Below are 17,443 nucleotides of genomic sequence, written 5' to 3' on the forward strand. Positions count from 1 at the left end.
TGTGTTTGTCTGCAGCATCACTGCAGCAGAGAGGGTGTAACACAAGGCCACAGTCATGTGGTATTCTTATTCTTATATATGAAAAGGGTTCACAACTGAAAGTAAAAAGTAATACAGTTAATGCACATTCATCTTAGTTGACATAAGCATAAAGACAATGTAAATAAGATATGAAAATAGTTTAAAAGTTATTATTTTTCATGTTGCATCAATGGTTGTCATTTTATTGACGAGAACTGCGATCTGTACAATCCTAATCGGCTAGTAAGCCTTTTCTGGGATCGATTGGTGGTGTCTCCAATCTTCACTAGGGGGCTGTCGCACATTCTCCTCATTGCATTAAACTACTCCATGAGATAACGACACAAAATCACTCTTGTGATTCTTCCCTTCCTGTTTTCAGGGGAGTAACAATGGCTGCATTTATTGAGGAACGTAGAGGAACAGTTAATATATGACAGCCTATAGTTAGTAACATAGGGTCAGTGTAACACAACCAGGCACTTTTACATCAATAGCTCAATTATGTCCAGCAATATTGTCAGAAACTTTTTGATACACAGACTTTGCTCATCTCATATAAATGATGGATATTAAATGCAGTCATGGGGGATCAGTTGGGCTTCAGAGGTGCAAACATAGTATGAAACTGATACATATAAAGTCTAAATGTGTATCTTGGAATTTCAATTCAGTTTTCTCAATAAAGGCTTTGAAAGTTAATAATATCTTATTAAACACTAACTTTGAAATATGGTTATAATGCAAGGACTGGTGGTCTCTTTATGGGTACCAACAAACAAGTTCAAAGTATTTTAGCAAATCTCTGTAAAATCAACAAATCCATTCTTTTCACATTTTTATTGGTTCACTCTTTCACATTCTAAAGCCATGCAAGTACACTGGGCGGTTGCTTTTAACAGAATAATTTGATGATTCTGATGAAATGAAGTATTGTTTCAATGAGCTGTGAGCTGTGGCACCAATAAAACTGTCCACATCTATAAGCTATGTGACACCAACAAAAATGAACACATGAAAATCTAAACACTAACTAATAAAGGAAATAACTTCTCCGCTATTCTGTTGAGTGACTTTTGTTGTTGTCATTATGTTTGTTTAAACAGATTCTTGCTTTAGCAGTGAGAGGAGTCAGGTAGGGCTCCATCAGGAAGAGGGCCCCAGAGGTCCTATCCCCCCACCCACTTCCCTGGGGCTTGAACATCAGTGGATTTCCACTTAAGCAAAGCCTCATCAAGTTCCTGCAAACAGCACCACACACACACTATCATGTACGGAGCAGAGTGTGGATGCTGTGTCTAAGACCATGATCATTGTGTTTCTACCATCTGGTGCAAGCTTCATCTGACTCACTGTGTTCTCCTAAAGGCCAAGACAGCAGGACAGTGAAATCAATCCCACTTATAGGTGCCAGAAATCAGTGGATATGAGATTAATGGTGGTAATCAGGTTATACAGTAGTTGTCTTCTCAGCAGGTGGGAAACATCTCTCTTTATTTGTTTATGTACATGTGTGTAACAGAAATCTATTTTCCTGTACAGCTCAGGTTTAAGGCACATTGTTGATCTAATCTAAAGAAGATCAGTGCCTTTTTAGAGTCAGTGAAAATACTGACATAGGTGACGTTAACCCTTGACTAAGAGTTTTTTAGTCAATTGTTAATGGGAAACATTTCCACACCACCATCTTCTAAGCTGTGATGCTACATGTGCAGCAGCAAACGTCCAATTAGTACCGATCAGAAGGTTGGAGGTTTGATCGCTGCCTGATCCGGTCTGTATCTCAAAGTATCCTTGGACACGATACTGAACCCCAAACTGCTGAGTATGAGTGTTAGATAGAAAGAACTTAGGTACAGAAAAGTGCTTGTATGAATGGGTGAATGAGGTGTATAAAGTGCTTGAGTAGAAAAATGCTATTTAAGAACAAGGATGTGCAAGAATTTGCTAGACATGCTCTTCTTTTTCCAAAACTAAAAATGTTATTTCAAATTTGGCAGCCCGTGTGTCAAAGAGACTGAAGAGTAACTAAAGGGCAAAGTCCAGGAATACAGCCAAACTCAGGAGATCAGTTAGGAGCACAACTGAGCAAAGGTGATTCAAAAAAATGGAGAGAAACTCTGCCATGCAGTGACATGCTGAGCAGACTGGTTTACAGCCACAAGATAGACTCAGCGTTCACAGGTCATAAAATCTTCAGGGAGCAAAGCTCTCAGAGAAACTATAATGCAATCCACAGATACAATACAGTCACTAAACTCCAAGTGAAATGTTAAACAGTAGGAGTGCATGGATAGCTTTTTGTACAGCTCTTTCTTCGTATCCTTTTTTCCCCATTCTAAAGTCTCTTCAGAGGCTTTGCAATTTGTCAAACAGCAGCTGGTAAAAAGGCTTTTGCAGTGAGGCAGGGAGCCTGTTCAAACCAGATTATGCTTGATTTGATGACTGCAGAGAACTTGGGGCTGACAGCTCAGATTAGGATCGGTTCTCCCTTGAAAAGGCATTAGTGTGTTCTGTCATGGCAGGATTTCTGTTCAATGTGCAGTTAGATTGAAATCAAAAGGCACCAAAGACACCTTAACCTGAGGGATCATTACGTGACACCCAAAGCATCTGAGCAGTCTTATTCCTTCGTCTGAACCAAATTACTCAGATTCACAGACGTCGTGCACAGCAGACCTGCAATACAACAATGAATAACAGGAGTTACGCCTGCGTTTGACAGGTCAAACACAGGGAGCAGTTCAGTTAAGTTTCATTCCCCTCCAGAAGTCACTTCATGCATAATTAACAGGAACCTTTGAGTAATGAAAGCACTTAAATTAGCCTTTCCTTACCATATTCCACTTTGCCACCAAGTTTTATGATGAAAGGGTTTTTTGTACTTCTATTGTGTTTTTTTTATATTGTTATTATTATTTCTGTTGTAATTTGTGTTTGTTTTTTGTTCAGTTTTTCAGCTTTGTGGCATTTTTTTCTATTTCTATTGTGTTTTATTCAACTTTTGCAAAGCTAAACTCTAAAAGATTATTTATTTCAGCTTGTTTACAGTTATCCACACCTTACAGCTTTTTATGGGTTGATAGTTTTCCTGATCCAATCTGCATACTCAGGATCACAGAGGTCCATGAAGGCAGCCGGTGCTCTGCATACAAAGTCCGGATCTCCCACAAAAGAAGAGAACCCATAAATCCTGCCATTATGAACCACTCCTCCACCAGAGTCTCCCTGCAAGACAGAAATACAGTTTCACAGTTTAATGAAATCTTTCTGTATTTTGAATGGTTAATAAATACAGCTGTGAGCTGAGGGATCATGCACACTCACTCGACATATATCTTTCCCAGGACTTTGTCCACAGAACCAGTGTTGATAGCTCTTGACTCGGTGGACCTCGGGGAATTTTTTCTGTAAAATATCAACCTCAGCTGACAACCTCAGTCAGTGGCAGTCCTAGCCTGTTTGGTGCCCTGGGCGAACACTCCCTCTACCTTCTCAAGGTAAGCTAGGTTAGCCTTCTTGTGTGAGCTTTTCAAGTGCACTTTAAGGTTTGTGGGATTTTTTTTCCCTCATAATTTGTCTCGTTCCACTACAAGACACTTGCTTTATCCAAAACACAGTCATATTCAAAGTAATCCCAAATTGGAAGCTGGCGCTTTCTCCAGACTTTTCCTGACATGATTCTGCGCGTGGACGGAGCACCAACACAGACGACTCGACTAACGTACTGCCACCTGCTGGCATAATGAGACACAGCAAGAAAAAAATGTGGAAACTAAACTTCATTTTCACCCTTGACTATTGTATGACACGCACACATCAACGAAAACTAAACACAATTTTGCTATAAATTCAGTTAATTTTAGTTAGTTTTGTGAACACTCATTACAGTTTTAGTTAGTTTTCGTTTTTATTTTTATTTCCGTTAACGAAAATGTTTTTTCACTTCTAGTTTTCGTTATTTCGTTAGTTTTAGTTAACGATAATAACCTTGTTAACTACATTTAGCCCTGGTTAGTTCCATTTGCACACACAAGGCTGTCTTTAAAGTCTAAAAAAACACATAGAGAATGTTTTAACAGATGCCAAAATAGCAGGAGCAGCTTAATGGTAGGCTAAATGTGCTGTAACATACTTTATACATGCAGGGAAAATGTGATCATTTTTTCCACCTGTGAAAAAGGCCTAATAGTATAACAGTATGAATATTCACTCTGTGTGATACTGCAAAGTTGGATACTGACCCAGTGCCAAGTAAATGCAGGGCCAGTATTGCCAAAACCAATGCTGACACTTTCAACCCATAAAACCAGCATATAAGGTATATTTTTGTCATTTACCCCCTCCAAAAAATTATTAACACGATTCAGTGGGTTACATACTGAACTTAGGAGGATAGAAACAAAACATCCATTCGATACTCATTCCATCATTGGTATTGATACGATCAATATGTGGATCATCTGCCCACCTTTAATGAATATTGGTATATTTAATGATATGACACACATAACATTTTCCTGACTTTGGTGAAGACTTCCCTTGCATTGTGCAAAGTTATTTTTCCTTATCGGAAATGCTATAGCTCCACGGGCTACTTTCGGTCTCTAGCCCAAACTGTAGACATGTGGGTTTGCTAGCAGATGGCGCAGTAAATAAAGCCTTGGCGGGCCCAAATCTGGCAACTACGTACCTACAGCCACACCTAATGTGGGACAGCAGTGTAGGTAACTGTCACCGAGGTAAGAGTGACAAGTGGGTTTTGGGCGTGTCCAAGCGGAAATTAAGGCAGCGCGCACAGCACCCCACCAACCAACCTACCGCTTTCCTAATACGTTGCATAACTCTTGCTAACTAGCTTGCTAAACAGCTACAATGTTCCCCATCACATCCGCTGTACTCAGAAGTTCCCGTGCCCTCCAGAGCGTCAGACTACTGCACATTACTCCTACAACCAAAATGCCGATTCAGGTAAGGCTTGCGAGCGTTTCGCTGCCGTGTATGCTCTATATGCACGAGCCAAATGCGACTGTGTCAGTGCGTTTTACTGTAAACTTGCTAAATAAAGCGGTGACGTTGTTTATTTGTAGCTCACGATGCTATCCGTGTGAATTCCGTCCCCGTGACAGCCGTTATCTTCATCATTATCGATTGTTAATAACAGCCGTCCTGTCGGTGCTTGTCTCCGCACCTTCCTCCCCCACCTGTTAAACTCGTTTTGAGCGTAGCTTGCCTGCAAATCAATCTCACCTTCTCTTTAGTCGACTAGGCTTGTTTATTTTATAGATGCACACTCATGCCCGTCTAGGAAGTATTCCGCTACTCTGTCTTGTTTTTGATTTTGTTTTTCTTTGTTTGTTTTAAATACAGCCAAAATCACAGCCAGTATATGTGCCCCAAAGTAAAACGATGTTGTATTTGGGTCACTTGCAGCTTTTCTGAATTCACTTCAAGGCCATGTAAAGCGTTGCAACATTGGTTTATTTAACCCATCTTTTGTAGGATAACGTTACTCCAGTGCATTTGAGTTCAGATTATTGGCTCTTGTTATGGTTGATACGGCTTTTTGGCACTCAGTGAAAAAATGAATTAGTCCTTCAGTGTCAGCATTAAATTTAGGAGTTGGGTTACTTGAACTAATTGTATGATTTGTCGCCCCCCAGTGGCCGTGCAAGATCCTTCAAGCCTTGTTTATTCATTAATTAATAAGAAGCCTAATATTAGATGGGTGTATTTTTGTAATCTCTATGAGGATTAAAGCAAGCAAATGTGGAATCGTTTTAATTTCTTCAGCTCTTTCCTGTTAACTATGCTTGATTATACTATATATATATATTTTGACAATAAGCATCAGCTGCACACAGTACAGAAAAACCCCTCTCCCTCTACTGTGTCATCCTGCAGCACTTCTGTGTAAGTGCAGACTAAACGTAACACAAATAGCAGTGCATGCAATGTCCTCCAGGGACATGCACATTAGTATCACTCACTTTAGTAATGTGAAATGTAGGTCAACATTGTTCTGTATTGTCATCTCGCCTCTCATCAGGTGGGTGAACAGCTTCCTGCAGTGGAGGTCCAGGAGGGGGAGCCAGGGAATAAGGTGGCTATGGATCAACTGTTTAAGGGGAAGAAAGGAGTCCTCTTTGCTGTACCTGGAGCATTTACACCTGGCTGTTCCAAAGTGAGTCCACACTGTTAACAGTGCCTGTGCACATTGATAATCAGCTGACCTTATTAATTATTGATTTTTTTGTTTTCAGACTCACCTCCCAGGTTTTGTGCAGCAGGCTGCAGAACTGAAGAATAAAGGTATACAGGAAATAGCATGCATCTCTGTCAACGATGCATTTGTCATGGCTGCATGGGGAAAAGAGCATGGAGCTGATGGAAAGGTAGAGTACAACTGAACAACCTGCATCTCGGTGGCTTTTCTGAACAGTTAGAGCTCTGTGACATGTCAGTCTTGGACAAAGACTTGGGAAAATGCCCAAAAAGAACTTTAATGCTGAGCTTATGACCACTTTTCCTCTGCAGGTGCGGATGCTGGCTGATCCCACTGGAGCATTCACAAAGGTAAAAACCAATGTCTGCTTTATATTTCAGCTCTACTTGAAGCTTTAGCGACTGACTATTAATTCATCTTTCTTTGCCTTAGGCAGTTGACCTGTTACTTGACAATGATCAAATCGTGCAGGTACTTGGGAATAAGCGATCCAAGAGGTAACCTCTTTTGTTTCTCTTAAATGCCTGAATTTTATTAATAACAAATTTGTACAGTAAGAAAATTTATGCACTATATCGTCCCCACAATAATTCCTGCATTGAACATAAGTACTTTCTATGCAGTTCTGTGTGCTAACACTGTCACTACACAACAGTACACTTATGATGACACACTATGTTGACTTTATAGCTGTCCAAAATCACTTTACTTCTCACTTAAGAGTGGAACAGCGACTGAGTGGAAAGGAATGCTCTTACATACAGCCTTTTGCACATTACCTGCTTTTGCACCTCTACCACTGCAATTGCTTCATCGTGCAGAGGTTGCAGATAACTGCAGTGTTTGTGAAGTTTCTACTGATTTTTCAATCTTAGTTCTGTCCATACTGATTAAAGACAAACTGCACACAACATAACTGTTATTTGTTTTGTTGGTCTTAACTAAAGTAGATTGGAGTGTGTATTTCATGTTGTTTCAGATATTCTATGTTGGTGGAAGACGGAGTTGTAAAGAAGCTCAATGTGGAGCCAGATGGCACCGGGCTGACCTGCAGCCTGGCTTCCAGCATTTTGCCAGAGCTCTAGGCTTATTTTGAGCTGATTAAAAGAAGCCGCACACCCCGAGCTACTGTGAAAGTTGCAGTTATAAACCCACTCAAGCTTTCTCCTCCTCAACCCAAAGACGGATGCAAATGCCATGCTGGTGTCAGAAACTGAGTTAGAAGATGATTAATGCGCACAACCATGACATGAAAGTCAATCCCAAGTATGGAACACCAGTCTGTGTATACTGTTACTCCTGAGTTAATAAAATGCACACTGAAAGCAATATACACTGTTTTCTTTGCCCATTTATTACAAAGTGTCTGCCACATCAGGAACGTGTGACAGGCAAAAATGAATACGTGCTCATTATAATTTAAGATAAACGTGATTATAGAAATGCCTCATTACAAGTTGGTTATGCCCTAGAGGTTTGTCTGTTTATCCTGCGAGACCAAAATCAGGGTGAAATGACGTCTGACGTCACGCGGTTTTTGACGTGGAGCCGCAGAGAGCCTGCGCATTGCATTGTGGTCGCCGGTGCTTATACAGAAATCGAAAGCAGGTAGCTTTTCCGCTAACTACGTTAATATCCAGCTTGGACAGGACACTAACGGGTAAGTTGATACGCAGCTGTGGGTTTTGGCTGTGATAAACTTAACCTCTTCCTTTGGGGCACGGTTATTTGTAAATGAGCTTCATAGGAAAAATAACAATTAGCTTAGTAGCGTTAAAGCTTCATTAGCTCAAGTTAGGCTAATTTGTAGGCGCCTAAAATATGAGCTCCTGTTTTCTAGCTTTACAGCGTTAACTTGATAGTCTGATTATTTTTAGGAGCAAGCCCTGGTTTTAAAATAGACATAACTCCCGCTAAGAAGCTGCGGCTACGTAGGAAAATAGGCTGTAATATAAACTGGAGCTAGTGAACTTTAGCTCGGTGTGCTAAAACGGTTAGCATTGAAATGTGTTGCGCGCGCAATTCAACTCTGCGTGTACTGCACTTATGTAAAGCCATCAGCCGAAGCATTTCACGGGTGTAGTTGTGTTTGGTGAGTCTGACTAGATGCTACTCGGTAACGAAGATCAGTTGGTAATCCCAGATGTTAAATATATTAGCATTAGCACTCAGTGCTCCATAAAATAGGTCATTGCTGTAGAGAAAGAAATAGCACTTGTTGATATGTTCGCACTGTAGGCTTGGTTCATGACTAGAGTTGACATGAGCAGCCAAACATTAAACCATATCATATTCAACTACTGTCTAAAGAAGTTTCTGTGCCGTCTATCCGTTGCTAATAAAAATATAAATAACTAAAATTAGATGTGCAATTTTACGAAATATTCTTTCCTTTCACTAAATTGGGTAAGTATTGTTTTCACTTGTCAAATCTGTGTTTATATTACAGTTCAGCACCTGCTATTATTTGACAGACTCCAAAGAGATCATGTCATCGACATCCCAAAAACATAAAGACTTTGTGGCCGAGCCCATGGGAGAGAAGCCTGTGATGGCTCTGGCAGGCATCGGAGAAGTCCTTGGCAAAAGACTGGAGGATAAGGGTTTCGACAAGGTAAATTGGTTTTTGATTAGCTTCTGCAGTGTGTTTATTCACACAGTAATTTTAAGTTATTTTACCTAGTAGGTATTGATTACTTTGAATATTATTGAAATAATGTTAACTTCCAGCAGCAGTATATGACAGCTGACACAAACTTTTTTTTTTTGAAAACTAGCACAACTGAAGTTGTGATGTAATGAAATACAAGCTGCAGTTTTTTTTCTGGACATCTGTAAATGTTTGTTGTCGCAGAAGAGCTGTTCTCTTGTCAAATCAGCTATGAATTTGATCAAACACACCCAAACAAATACTCATCTGTTCAGTTAAAAACTGGATCTACTTGTTATCAGAACAGATGATGTGGCTCATTCTTAGATACTCGCACATCGGTCTTAATTACATTCTTGTGTTGTGTCTTCACATCCACTTCCACAGGCATATGTCGTCCTTGGACAGTTTCTAGTGCTAAAGAAAGACGAGGAGCTTTTCCGAGACTGGCTGAAGGACACTTGCGGGGCAAATGTCAAACAACAAGGTGACTGCTATGGCTGTCTTAAGGAATGGTGCGATGCCTTCCTATAAACATTCAGTCATTTGTTTTTGTACTTCTGAAGTCCAAGCTGTACATTACCTCTTCTGATTTTTTTTTTTTTTTTAATTCAGCCTCGCTTATAATAGCCATGTGGCCCAACTATTGGAATACTATGTGTACTTTCTGTTCAAAATTTAAAAAATGTAAATTTCTAGTGCATTCATTGTTGGCAGTGCGTTAAGAAGTTACCCTTTTAAGCTCATTATGGCAGTTTTAGAGGTAAACTCTTCTTACCTTCAAGATTTGTTTTCATTTATTTCAGCACATTTCTTTCTATTTAATGTGATGGTTTACCTGTACAATCTACACTAACACCTGTAGTCACCTGATGTTCTTGGGCTGCTTGCACCATTTGCTTGTTTTTAAATGCCACTGGAAGGTTTGATATGAGTTGTCCATTTTTTAAAGTAGCACATCATATCACAGTTTCATGCACTGTAATTCCACCAACAATGCTTCAACGATTTGTTGATAAGGATTGTCTGTTTGGCAGAAGATTTGGCTAATTTAATGTAAAACATGAAAACTAAACCTAAAAAAGAAGATTCAACTGACATTGGTATTTAGAGATTTAAATTTAAATATATATATATATGTGAATTGTTTTGGTCTTGCAAATGAAGACGCACCACAGTCCTACATCTAGTCTACTCTAAGCTTGTTTGGACTTGAAGATTGAAATGTATATAAATAAAGATGCCAATGTAACAAAACATAATACTGTCAATAAAAAAAGTGTCTCTATTGCTGATAACTTAGATATTGTGTTTGCTAGAAAGCTCGATATCACAGCTAGTTGTGCTGCTAGTAAAAAATGCAAACCTTCTGTGGAGGTCTTGAAAGCAAAGTTACGAGTTGGTGAGCGTCAGACAGCAGCCATCCTGATCCAAACCCACATAGATCTAGCAAAACCGTGTTAGCAGCTAATTAAAGTAGATTAAAAGTAGTAGGCTTTCTTTTCTTTCTGCAACTTACAAGCTGAGTAAGAGCGGAGAAACCCTCTTAATCCACGGTCATGTGACTTACAAATAAAATATCCTTTATTGGTTTGAGTGGCTTTAAATGAAAATCCTACACTGTGTGCATTTTGTTACAACAGTGAACCTGATATTTAGGTCAGGTCTTCATAGCTGAGCTAGATGTATTGTCTTTGATTAAATTTCTAGACATGAGATGCCTTAATGCATGTTACTTTAAACATTTAACTTGGTCTAAAGAAGTATAAAATCCACAGCACTGCATGTTCACACTGTATTCCATAATCTTCCGTTCAAATTAATGGATGCTGACACCAACCACCAGTTATCAAGCTGTATGAAGATGTAACCAGTGTGTAGCAGCTCTTTGTTATAACGCAGGCCCACGTGTTTGCATTTGACTGTGAAAAGGTTTCAGCTTTTCTATTGCTTTTATTATAAAACAATAAAAAGCAAGTATCACATTTGAACATGTTTTTTTTTTTTTTTTTTTGTGCATTTTATCAGAGAACACCCCAAGAGACAGAAAATGTTTGATGACAGGAGGCTTTATTTCAGTGCTTCGTTTCCATGGTTACCTTTTTTTCCGCCAAAGCTCCAGATTTGATATTTTGCAACATGATGAAAATATGTCACTCATTTTTTTTTTTTTTTTTTTTTTTTGAATGCTCCAAAGCAGGGGGGAGGCGTTTCCAAAAGTTCCAGGTCACGGACACGAGAAGAAGAGCAGTTTTCCGTTTCCTTTTATGAAAGTGGTATTGAAACTTAACAGCTGACAGTACTTTAGATGGAGAAAGTGACACTGGTTGATCCTTGACTTTTCTGGAAACCACTAAGCACCCCTGCTCTGGAGATCCTCTGATCATTTAAAATGACAATGACGCACACTTGTCCTTAAAAGTACATTAAGACTGCTTCATTTACTTGTTTGGTTTTTTTTGTTTGTCCTAAAGAATTAGAAAATTATTATTATGACAGGCTCAGAATAACCGATTAGATGATCTTACTTTAGTGGCTTAGATTAGATGTTGAAAGTCCATAACTCCTGGAATGTGTTTGGGTTTGTGTGTGTGTGTGCTATTTAACTACAAAATCTCAATTTGACAGTGATCCGATGCACAGAATTGTTGCTCAAGTTTCACAGTAGCACCTATGCATACACACATGTCCACATCCACACTACGGCAATAATATAGAAATGAGCAAAAAAAAAAAAGAGGCTAAAATCTTAATAAACCCCCCCAAGAACAAATCAATTCCATGTGTCCAGTTGTAAACAAGTAACTGCCAAGACAGGGCTAAACAGTGAATGACGAAGGTCACAATAGATTAGATTAGAAAAAAAATGCTGCTACTTGTGAGAAGAGGATGCGTATTATGACCTCTGCCTATGAGTAGACAAAGAATGAAAATGTGTTTGATTACGTGGCATTAGTCTTCTCATTTATGGGGAATTTAAATGGGGAGAGCTGAGACATGTCCTCCATAATCCCTAGACCTAATGTGGTAATTTAGCTTCCCAGTTTCAATATGAATCTGTTGCCTGTGACTGGTGAAGGAATAAGATACTTGGTGATCATGTTGTCCCTTCTGGCAGTTACTTGTAACCTATTTGAGCATGAGATGCATGTGTTTTCATTCAGATGAACGTCTTTGTTTTTCCCCTTCCCTTGAGACTTTTAGCAACTTTGTGATATTTCTAACTCTTTATTGATTAAATGTTAACTTATTCTTGTTTGCCCTCCTCTAACATTGAGACAGATGTTCGCAGTATAAGAATTTAGTTCAAGACATTTTGTAGTTGGTTATGTACTGTACATCGGCAGCTTTTATGCAACGTTACTATAGTACATTAATGTCTTATTCAGATTGGAAGTACATGTACACACTGTACATAGATGTACATACTGTACAGTTGTACTTTTTCATCACAACAATCCCTGATTTGTCTCAAAGCAAAGCGCAGAAGAACTTCTTCTCCCTGAAGGGGTTCTCTGAGGTGGGCACGGGGGTGATCAGGGGGTCGTCGCAGGCGTGTGCGTCGCAGTACGCCATCAGGTCGGCTGCTGCCTTTGATACCTGGAGGTGGAGATGATGGGGTTTAGAGCATTTAATTACATTTTTTCCCCTTTACACTTTCCCCTCATCCCGCCTCCAAGTGGTCACAGCAGGGAGCTGGCTGCCCCTCCCTGATCCTGGTGATTTGCAGGTAATTTCCCTGTAAAATCAGGAACTTAGTGACTTCCTCCCCACAGTCGCCAAATCCTTGCTTATAATACTGTGTGATTAATATTAAATGAATTTAAAGCACCTTGAGATGCCTCTTGCTGTTATAGGAGTCATCTCAAGGTGCTTTAATAGCGACAGTTATTGATTTTTTGCATGCTGCTTTTAACCCGGGTGGTACGGTGGTATAGTGGCATTGCAGACAGAAAATCCTCGATTTGAATCCACCAGCCGGCCGGGACCGTTCTGTGTGTGTTAGATTGGTGATTCTAAAATGGCCATAGGAGTGACTGGGAATGGTTGTCTGTGTTAGAAATGCGACAGACTGGTGACCTGTGCAGGGTCCACTTCACCTTTTGCTCCATGGTAGCTGGGACAGGCTCCAGCCTCACCATGAGCCTGAAGTGGATAAACATAAGTAAACGGATGGGAGGATCGATGGATGTCTCAGACCCTCATCCTTGTTGTTTTGAGGTATGTCTGGGTTTCTTTGCTGTGATCGTTTATATGTATGAGCATTATTTTGGCCTCTGCTCTTTCTCATCTGTATTTTCACAGGTGCACTGTGGAACAGAGTCAGAACATGAAATCTTTGTAGGACTCTCACGAACCCTGCTACTGTACTGGCTTATAGTTTTAACAATGGCTGGAATTTCCCACTTGTCTCTCATTTTTTCTCTTTTCTTTTCTAAGATCTGTTCTTTATCTTTTTTCCCAGTTTTGTTTCCAAGATTGTTTAAAGATAATCTGTTTATCAGTGTTCCTCATCCATCAGGGTCCATCCATGTCACTGTGTACAGCAGGAAATGTGTGTGGGTTTTGTTTTTTATGGGATACCTCTTTATCCCCCATGCTCCAAGTAGCCTCAGCAGATGGCTGTGCATTTCTGGGACAGTTTCTGTCTCTTCCTGCTAAAACTGAGTTCCTTCTCTCCACTGTCACTAAGTTTTTACTCTTAGGGTCTCATCTGATGTTTGGTTTCTCTCTCTCTAATTCTGTACTGTAGGTCCTTTGTCGTATGAGATAAAGCACCTTGAGACAACTTGTAAACTGGCATTAAATAACCAAATATATTTCATAATAATAAAAAAGCTGCATTTAAGTTGATTTGTCTTTAAAAAAAAATACCCCATTTACCCAAACAACCACACACACACACACAGTAGCCAGAACCTAAAACTGAACTGGGTCAAAATTAGCTTCAGGAAATCTGGATAAAAATTTGAATGTGTCTGTATGGACATACTACTGTAAAGAGGATAAAACATAGCGACACCACAAACATATCAACAAAAATTAAAATTCAGTACATTCTTACTTGATTCGAATTTGTTTTAATTGACCCTGAATTGATGTTTGTATGTATGAATAGATAGTTTTCTTAATAAAACCTAAATATGAGCATGAAATGTGCAAACATAAAAGTAACTGAGCGTTAACTGAATTATTATTTAGCTCTTGTACTCCTCATGTGGATCTTTCTCTAACAACAATTTCAACCTTTACATTGAACAGCCAGATGTTTCAAAGGTTTTGACAGAGTGCTGAACCTCTGTGTGACAAGCGTTCTGCTTCAGGTTCTATTTATTGGCCAGAGGTGCCAGCAGATAAAGCTTATCTCTAAAACTTTGTTCTCATGTTAGCATGAGACAAGTTTGCCTCCTGCTCATTTTAACGCTCGTGGATTATTTCTTACAAAGAGGCAACGTGTCTCTGCAAGGTGGCTTTGATGCAATTAGGAACATCATGCAAGCCAAACACCATTTGGAAAGCCACCAGTGGGAAGCCTTCACTTAAAGTACGTTTGAGAAGGTCATCACTGCCTACCCATTATTGCTTACAACAAAATCTTCAAACCAAACTTGCATTTAGTTTGTGCGGCACAATTATTAGCATCTGACTGACAGAACTGACTTATCACAACATATCAAAGAATTCCTTTCTTGCTTTTTTTTAAAACACAAAACTTTCGTTTGTGCTGTTTTGGACCAAACTTGAATTTTCAAGGGTTGAGCCTTCACGATAAATACGTGCGCCTCACCTTTATCCTGCAGAAACTAGCCTCGATCTTCAGTTGCTCCACCAGCTTCCTGGCTTGGCCGACACTCATGGTGCTGTTCACTGGGGTGTCTCCTTTCATCCTAGCCACAAACACGGCCACGTATAGAAGAGACGGGAAAAGCATTCAGTAGATTTGTGCATTTGTTTGACTGAAATGAAAGAAAATAATTAATCATCTTACTGTTTTTGTGTGTTGCATGCATCCTTCACTTTGAATGGATTTTTAGAGCCATAAAAAATATTACAAATGCAAATATGGTTGCAGTGAGCTATGGTGGCACTATTTATTGCCATTTTACAGGTTTATTAAGAGGATATTTATTATTTTTTTAAATAACAGCTGGTAGATCAAATGTAATACACATGAGAACCGGTTTTTAGACAAATGCATATATAGAGCTCTTAAGTAGCATATGACAAAAAAAAAAAACCTGTGCTCAAAAATTGTATTATATTATTTATGTATTTAGGCAAGCTGGGCTTTAACGCAAGCAAGAAGCCAGATATTATAAATATCAGTCAATACTGTGTCACAGAATCGGCACAGCTGCCACATTATGTCATCTGATATCTGATATGGGATCAAATGCCCATATATTTTCAAAAATGCAAAGGCAACACACAAACTGGGCCAAATGGTAAGCATCATTCACTATGGCCCACAGATTCTCCCACTATGAACGGGAACAGGCACAGAAATATCAAATGTAGAATGAAATAACCACTGCAGCCATTCACGAAATGATGCCCACATATAACTGATGGGGGGAAAAACGTGTCACAGATGGAAAAAGGACTGAAATTAAATGGACTGTCAGCAGGAAGGAAATGGGAAAAAGCATAGCATCAAAGGAGCGATCTATTTGAACCATTCTGGACCTTTCCCCATTGTCTTTTTCCTTCTCCCTCCATCCACCCCCCTTTTCTCCTTACCCGTATTATATTCCTCTTCAGGTGCAGTCTTCCCCCCTCTTCTCTCTCTTTTTTCCCGTCTTTTTCTGCCTCTCTGGTGTCCCTCTGTCAGCTTATGGTTGGTGGTATCAGTGTAGCCGGACCCCACCCCTCACAGACAACAGCCTGGATGGTACCCTGCTCTGTACAGTCCAGTGCACTGCAATTCTGCCACAATGAGGACTAGATTTGCGGTGGATGGATAGGATAACCCCCTCGGCAGTGAGTGGTACCTGCCAGACAGAGGGAGGGGGGAAGCATTGGTAAAGGTTTTCTAATGTGGGTGGATTGTACCACGTTTGTGCTGAGGAAATTGGGGCCAACTGGAATCTCTCAGGTTTCAATCTCTGACACGGAGCAGGGCTGTCTGTGTGGTCTGGGATTAGTTTTTAGTGCTAAAATGCTATACACAGCTTGGGACGTGAGCTCCATTGGCGTGAATCATGATGCGTCTCTGTGCCATTTGTGATGCCCACCCTCTCCTCTGTTGCTATGGGGACTGCTGCAGTCTGGCTCAATGGTTTACATCACATTTTAAATTGGGGAGATGTCGGCCAGCATTTAAATAATTATGTGCTACAAATAATTCAGATGAGTGGCTCAATTTGTACATATTATACTGTTAAAGAAAAAGAAAATGGCAGAGGGGACGTAGTTTTTGTCAGAAACCAGATTTTTACGACGCCGTTAGACCAAAGACGCTGTGAAGTTAAGAGCTCCATTAGCTCACCGCCAACAACAGCTATAGCTGTCGCTATGTACAAGAAGAAGAAAAAAACACCACTCTGTGTGTTTAACTCTACAGTGAAGACTGGAGTACAAAATAATAGAATACTGACCATTGAGCAAAGTTAATTATATCAAGAGAAACTCGAGTAGACAGCCTGAAAACCTACAACACGGAGTTGAAGTTTGAAAAAGCAGTCCGACGCCATCTTTGCTATGCTAGTGTTTTCTTGACTTTAATGGCGCTGTGCTGCTGCCCTTCTCATCTCTTTTTCGACTGTGGTATATCTTTTCAGTTGTATGGTCTCTGGTTACTGAGGGGCGTATCGCGTTCCAGCTAGTTTGTCCTTTTTGCTTGCCATAAGTTGCTAAGTTGGTATGAAATAATAATAATAATGATAATAATGATAATAATAATGATACAGTAGAACAGAATTTTAACTTTGTGTTTGGTGTAAAGTTGCCCAAATCAAAGGGAAATTCATTAAAAATAATTGGTTCTTTTTAAAAATGAGAAGGAAAAAGCCATCTGTGCGTGTCAGTGAACATTATTTGTGCCACGGTAAGGTGTGAGTGGTTCCCGCATAACCTATAACCACCAGCAATAAATGAGCTCCAGTTACAGACCATAACTTATTTATTTGTTTTCTTCTTAAATAATGCCTTTTGCCTTTATTAGACAGTGTAATGGTGGAGCGTGGGTGGGAAAACATGGAGAGAGAGAGAGTGGAGGAAGACACAATCACAAATTTAATTTCAACTAACAATTTTGCTGTATATGGTGCAGACATGACTTTACTGTTGATTACTCTGCTGCAGCGCAAACAATGGTGGAAGTTGAAAAGATAAGCTGCTACTGCGGTTCAAGAACTCCATCTGCTGGATGGTGCCGGCAGATTTGAATCAAATCTCAGCAGCAAGAAGCAACATCAAAAGCTTAAAGGAAAGCCACTAAAAATGTGTCGTCATTAGTGGCTTTTTAATTATAAAATTATAGCATGATAATGATGATAACTGCTGCTTTTTTCTAATCTATTTAATTCCAACTGATAAAACATTAA

The 17,443-nt window shown here is 39.6% G+C and overlaps 3 protein-coding genes across 5 annotated transcripts; 2 read left to right on the forward strand and 1 right to left on the reverse strand.

Annotated features, from left to right (window-relative positions):
* The first annotated feature begins 4,664 nt into the window (after window positions 1-4,664).
* prdx5 (peroxiredoxin 5) lies at window positions 4,665-7,580 on the forward strand. Its single transcript, XM_031743008.2, has 6 exons — window positions 4,665-4,992; window positions 6,071-6,205; window positions 6,285-6,416; window positions 6,559-6,597; window positions 6,680-6,744; window positions 7,227-7,580. The coding sequence occupies exons 1-6, from the start codon at window positions 4,897-4,899 to the stop codon at window positions 7,330-7,332; spliced, it is 573 nt and encodes a 190-aa protein (XP_031598868.1). The 5' UTR covers window positions 4,665-4,896; the 3' UTR covers window positions 7,333-7,580.
* Window positions 7,581-7,760: 180 nt separating this feature from the next.
* Window positions 7,761-10,195, forward strand: banf1 (BAF nuclear assembly factor 1). Of its 3 annotated transcripts, none has more exons than XM_031743483.2 (3): window positions 7,761-7,907; window positions 8,722-8,861; window positions 9,285-10,195. In XM_031743483.2, the coding sequence occupies exons 2-3, from the start codon at window positions 8,736-8,738 to the stop codon at window positions 9,429-9,431; spliced, it is 273 nt and encodes a 90-aa protein (XP_031599343.1). In that variant the 5' UTR covers window positions 7,761-7,907; window positions 8,722-8,735; the 3' UTR covers window positions 9,432-10,195. The 3 variants fall into 3 exon arrangements, with proteins under 3 accessions (XP_031599343.1, XP_031599337.1, XP_039474381.1); XM_031743477.2 differs by having other exon boundaries at window positions 7,762-7,907; window positions 8,697-8,861; XM_039618447.1 differs by lacking the exon at window positions 7,761-7,907 and adding an exon at window positions 8,197-8,339 and having other exon boundaries at window positions 8,697-8,861.
* Window positions 10,196-10,594: 399 nt separating this feature from the next.
* On the reverse strand, window positions 10,595-16,138 carry gng3 (guanine nucleotide binding protein (G protein), gamma 3). Its single transcript, XM_031743018.2, has 3 exons — window positions 15,639-16,138; window positions 14,686-14,785; window positions 10,595-12,497 (listed from the first exon to the last, which is right to left on the reverse strand). Exons 2-3 carry the CDS (start codon window positions 14,782-14,784, stop codon window positions 12,369-12,371), a joined length of 228 nt encoding a protein of 75 aa, XP_031598878.1. The 5' UTR covers window position 14,785; window positions 15,639-16,138; the 3' UTR covers window positions 10,595-12,368.
* Window positions 16,139-17,443: the final 1,305 nt, after the last annotated feature.

This window comes from Oreochromis aureus, linkage group 10 (assembly GCF_013358895.1).
Source record: "Oreochromis aureus strain Israel breed Guangdong linkage group 10, ZZ_aureus, whole genome shotgun sequence".
Taxonomy (NCBI): domain Eukaryota; kingdom Metazoa; phylum Chordata; class Actinopteri; order Cichliformes; family Cichlidae; genus Oreochromis; species Oreochromis aureus.

Coding starts and splice junctions, on each gene's coding strand:
- prdx5 (XM_031743008.2), top strand. CDS start 4,897: ATGTTCCCCATCACATCCGCTGTACTCAGAAGTTCCCGTGCCCTCCAG. Junction 4,993..6,070: donor CAACCAAAATGCCGATTCAG/GTAAGGCTTGCG, acceptor GCCTCTCATCAG/GTGGGTGAACAGCTTCCTGC. Junction 6,745..7,226: donor GGGAATAAGCGATCCAAGAG/GTAACCTCTTTT, acceptor ATGTTGTTTCAG/ATATTCTATGTTGGTGGAAG.
- gng3 (XM_031743018.2), bottom strand. CDS start 14,784: ATGAAAGGAGACACCCCAGTGAACAGCACCATGAGTGTCGGCCAAGCC. Junction 12,498..14,685: donor CTAGTTTCTGCAGGATAAAG/GTGAGGCGCACG, acceptor CTCCACCTCCAG/GTATCAAAGGCAGCAGCCGA.
- banf1 (XM_031743483.2), top strand. CDS start 8,736: ATGTCATCGACATCCCAAAAACATAAAGACTTTGTGGCCGAGCCCATG. Junction 8,862..9,284: donor AGGATAAGGGTTTCGACAAG/GTAAATTGGTTT, acceptor CCACTTCCACAG/GCATATGTCGTCCTTGGACA.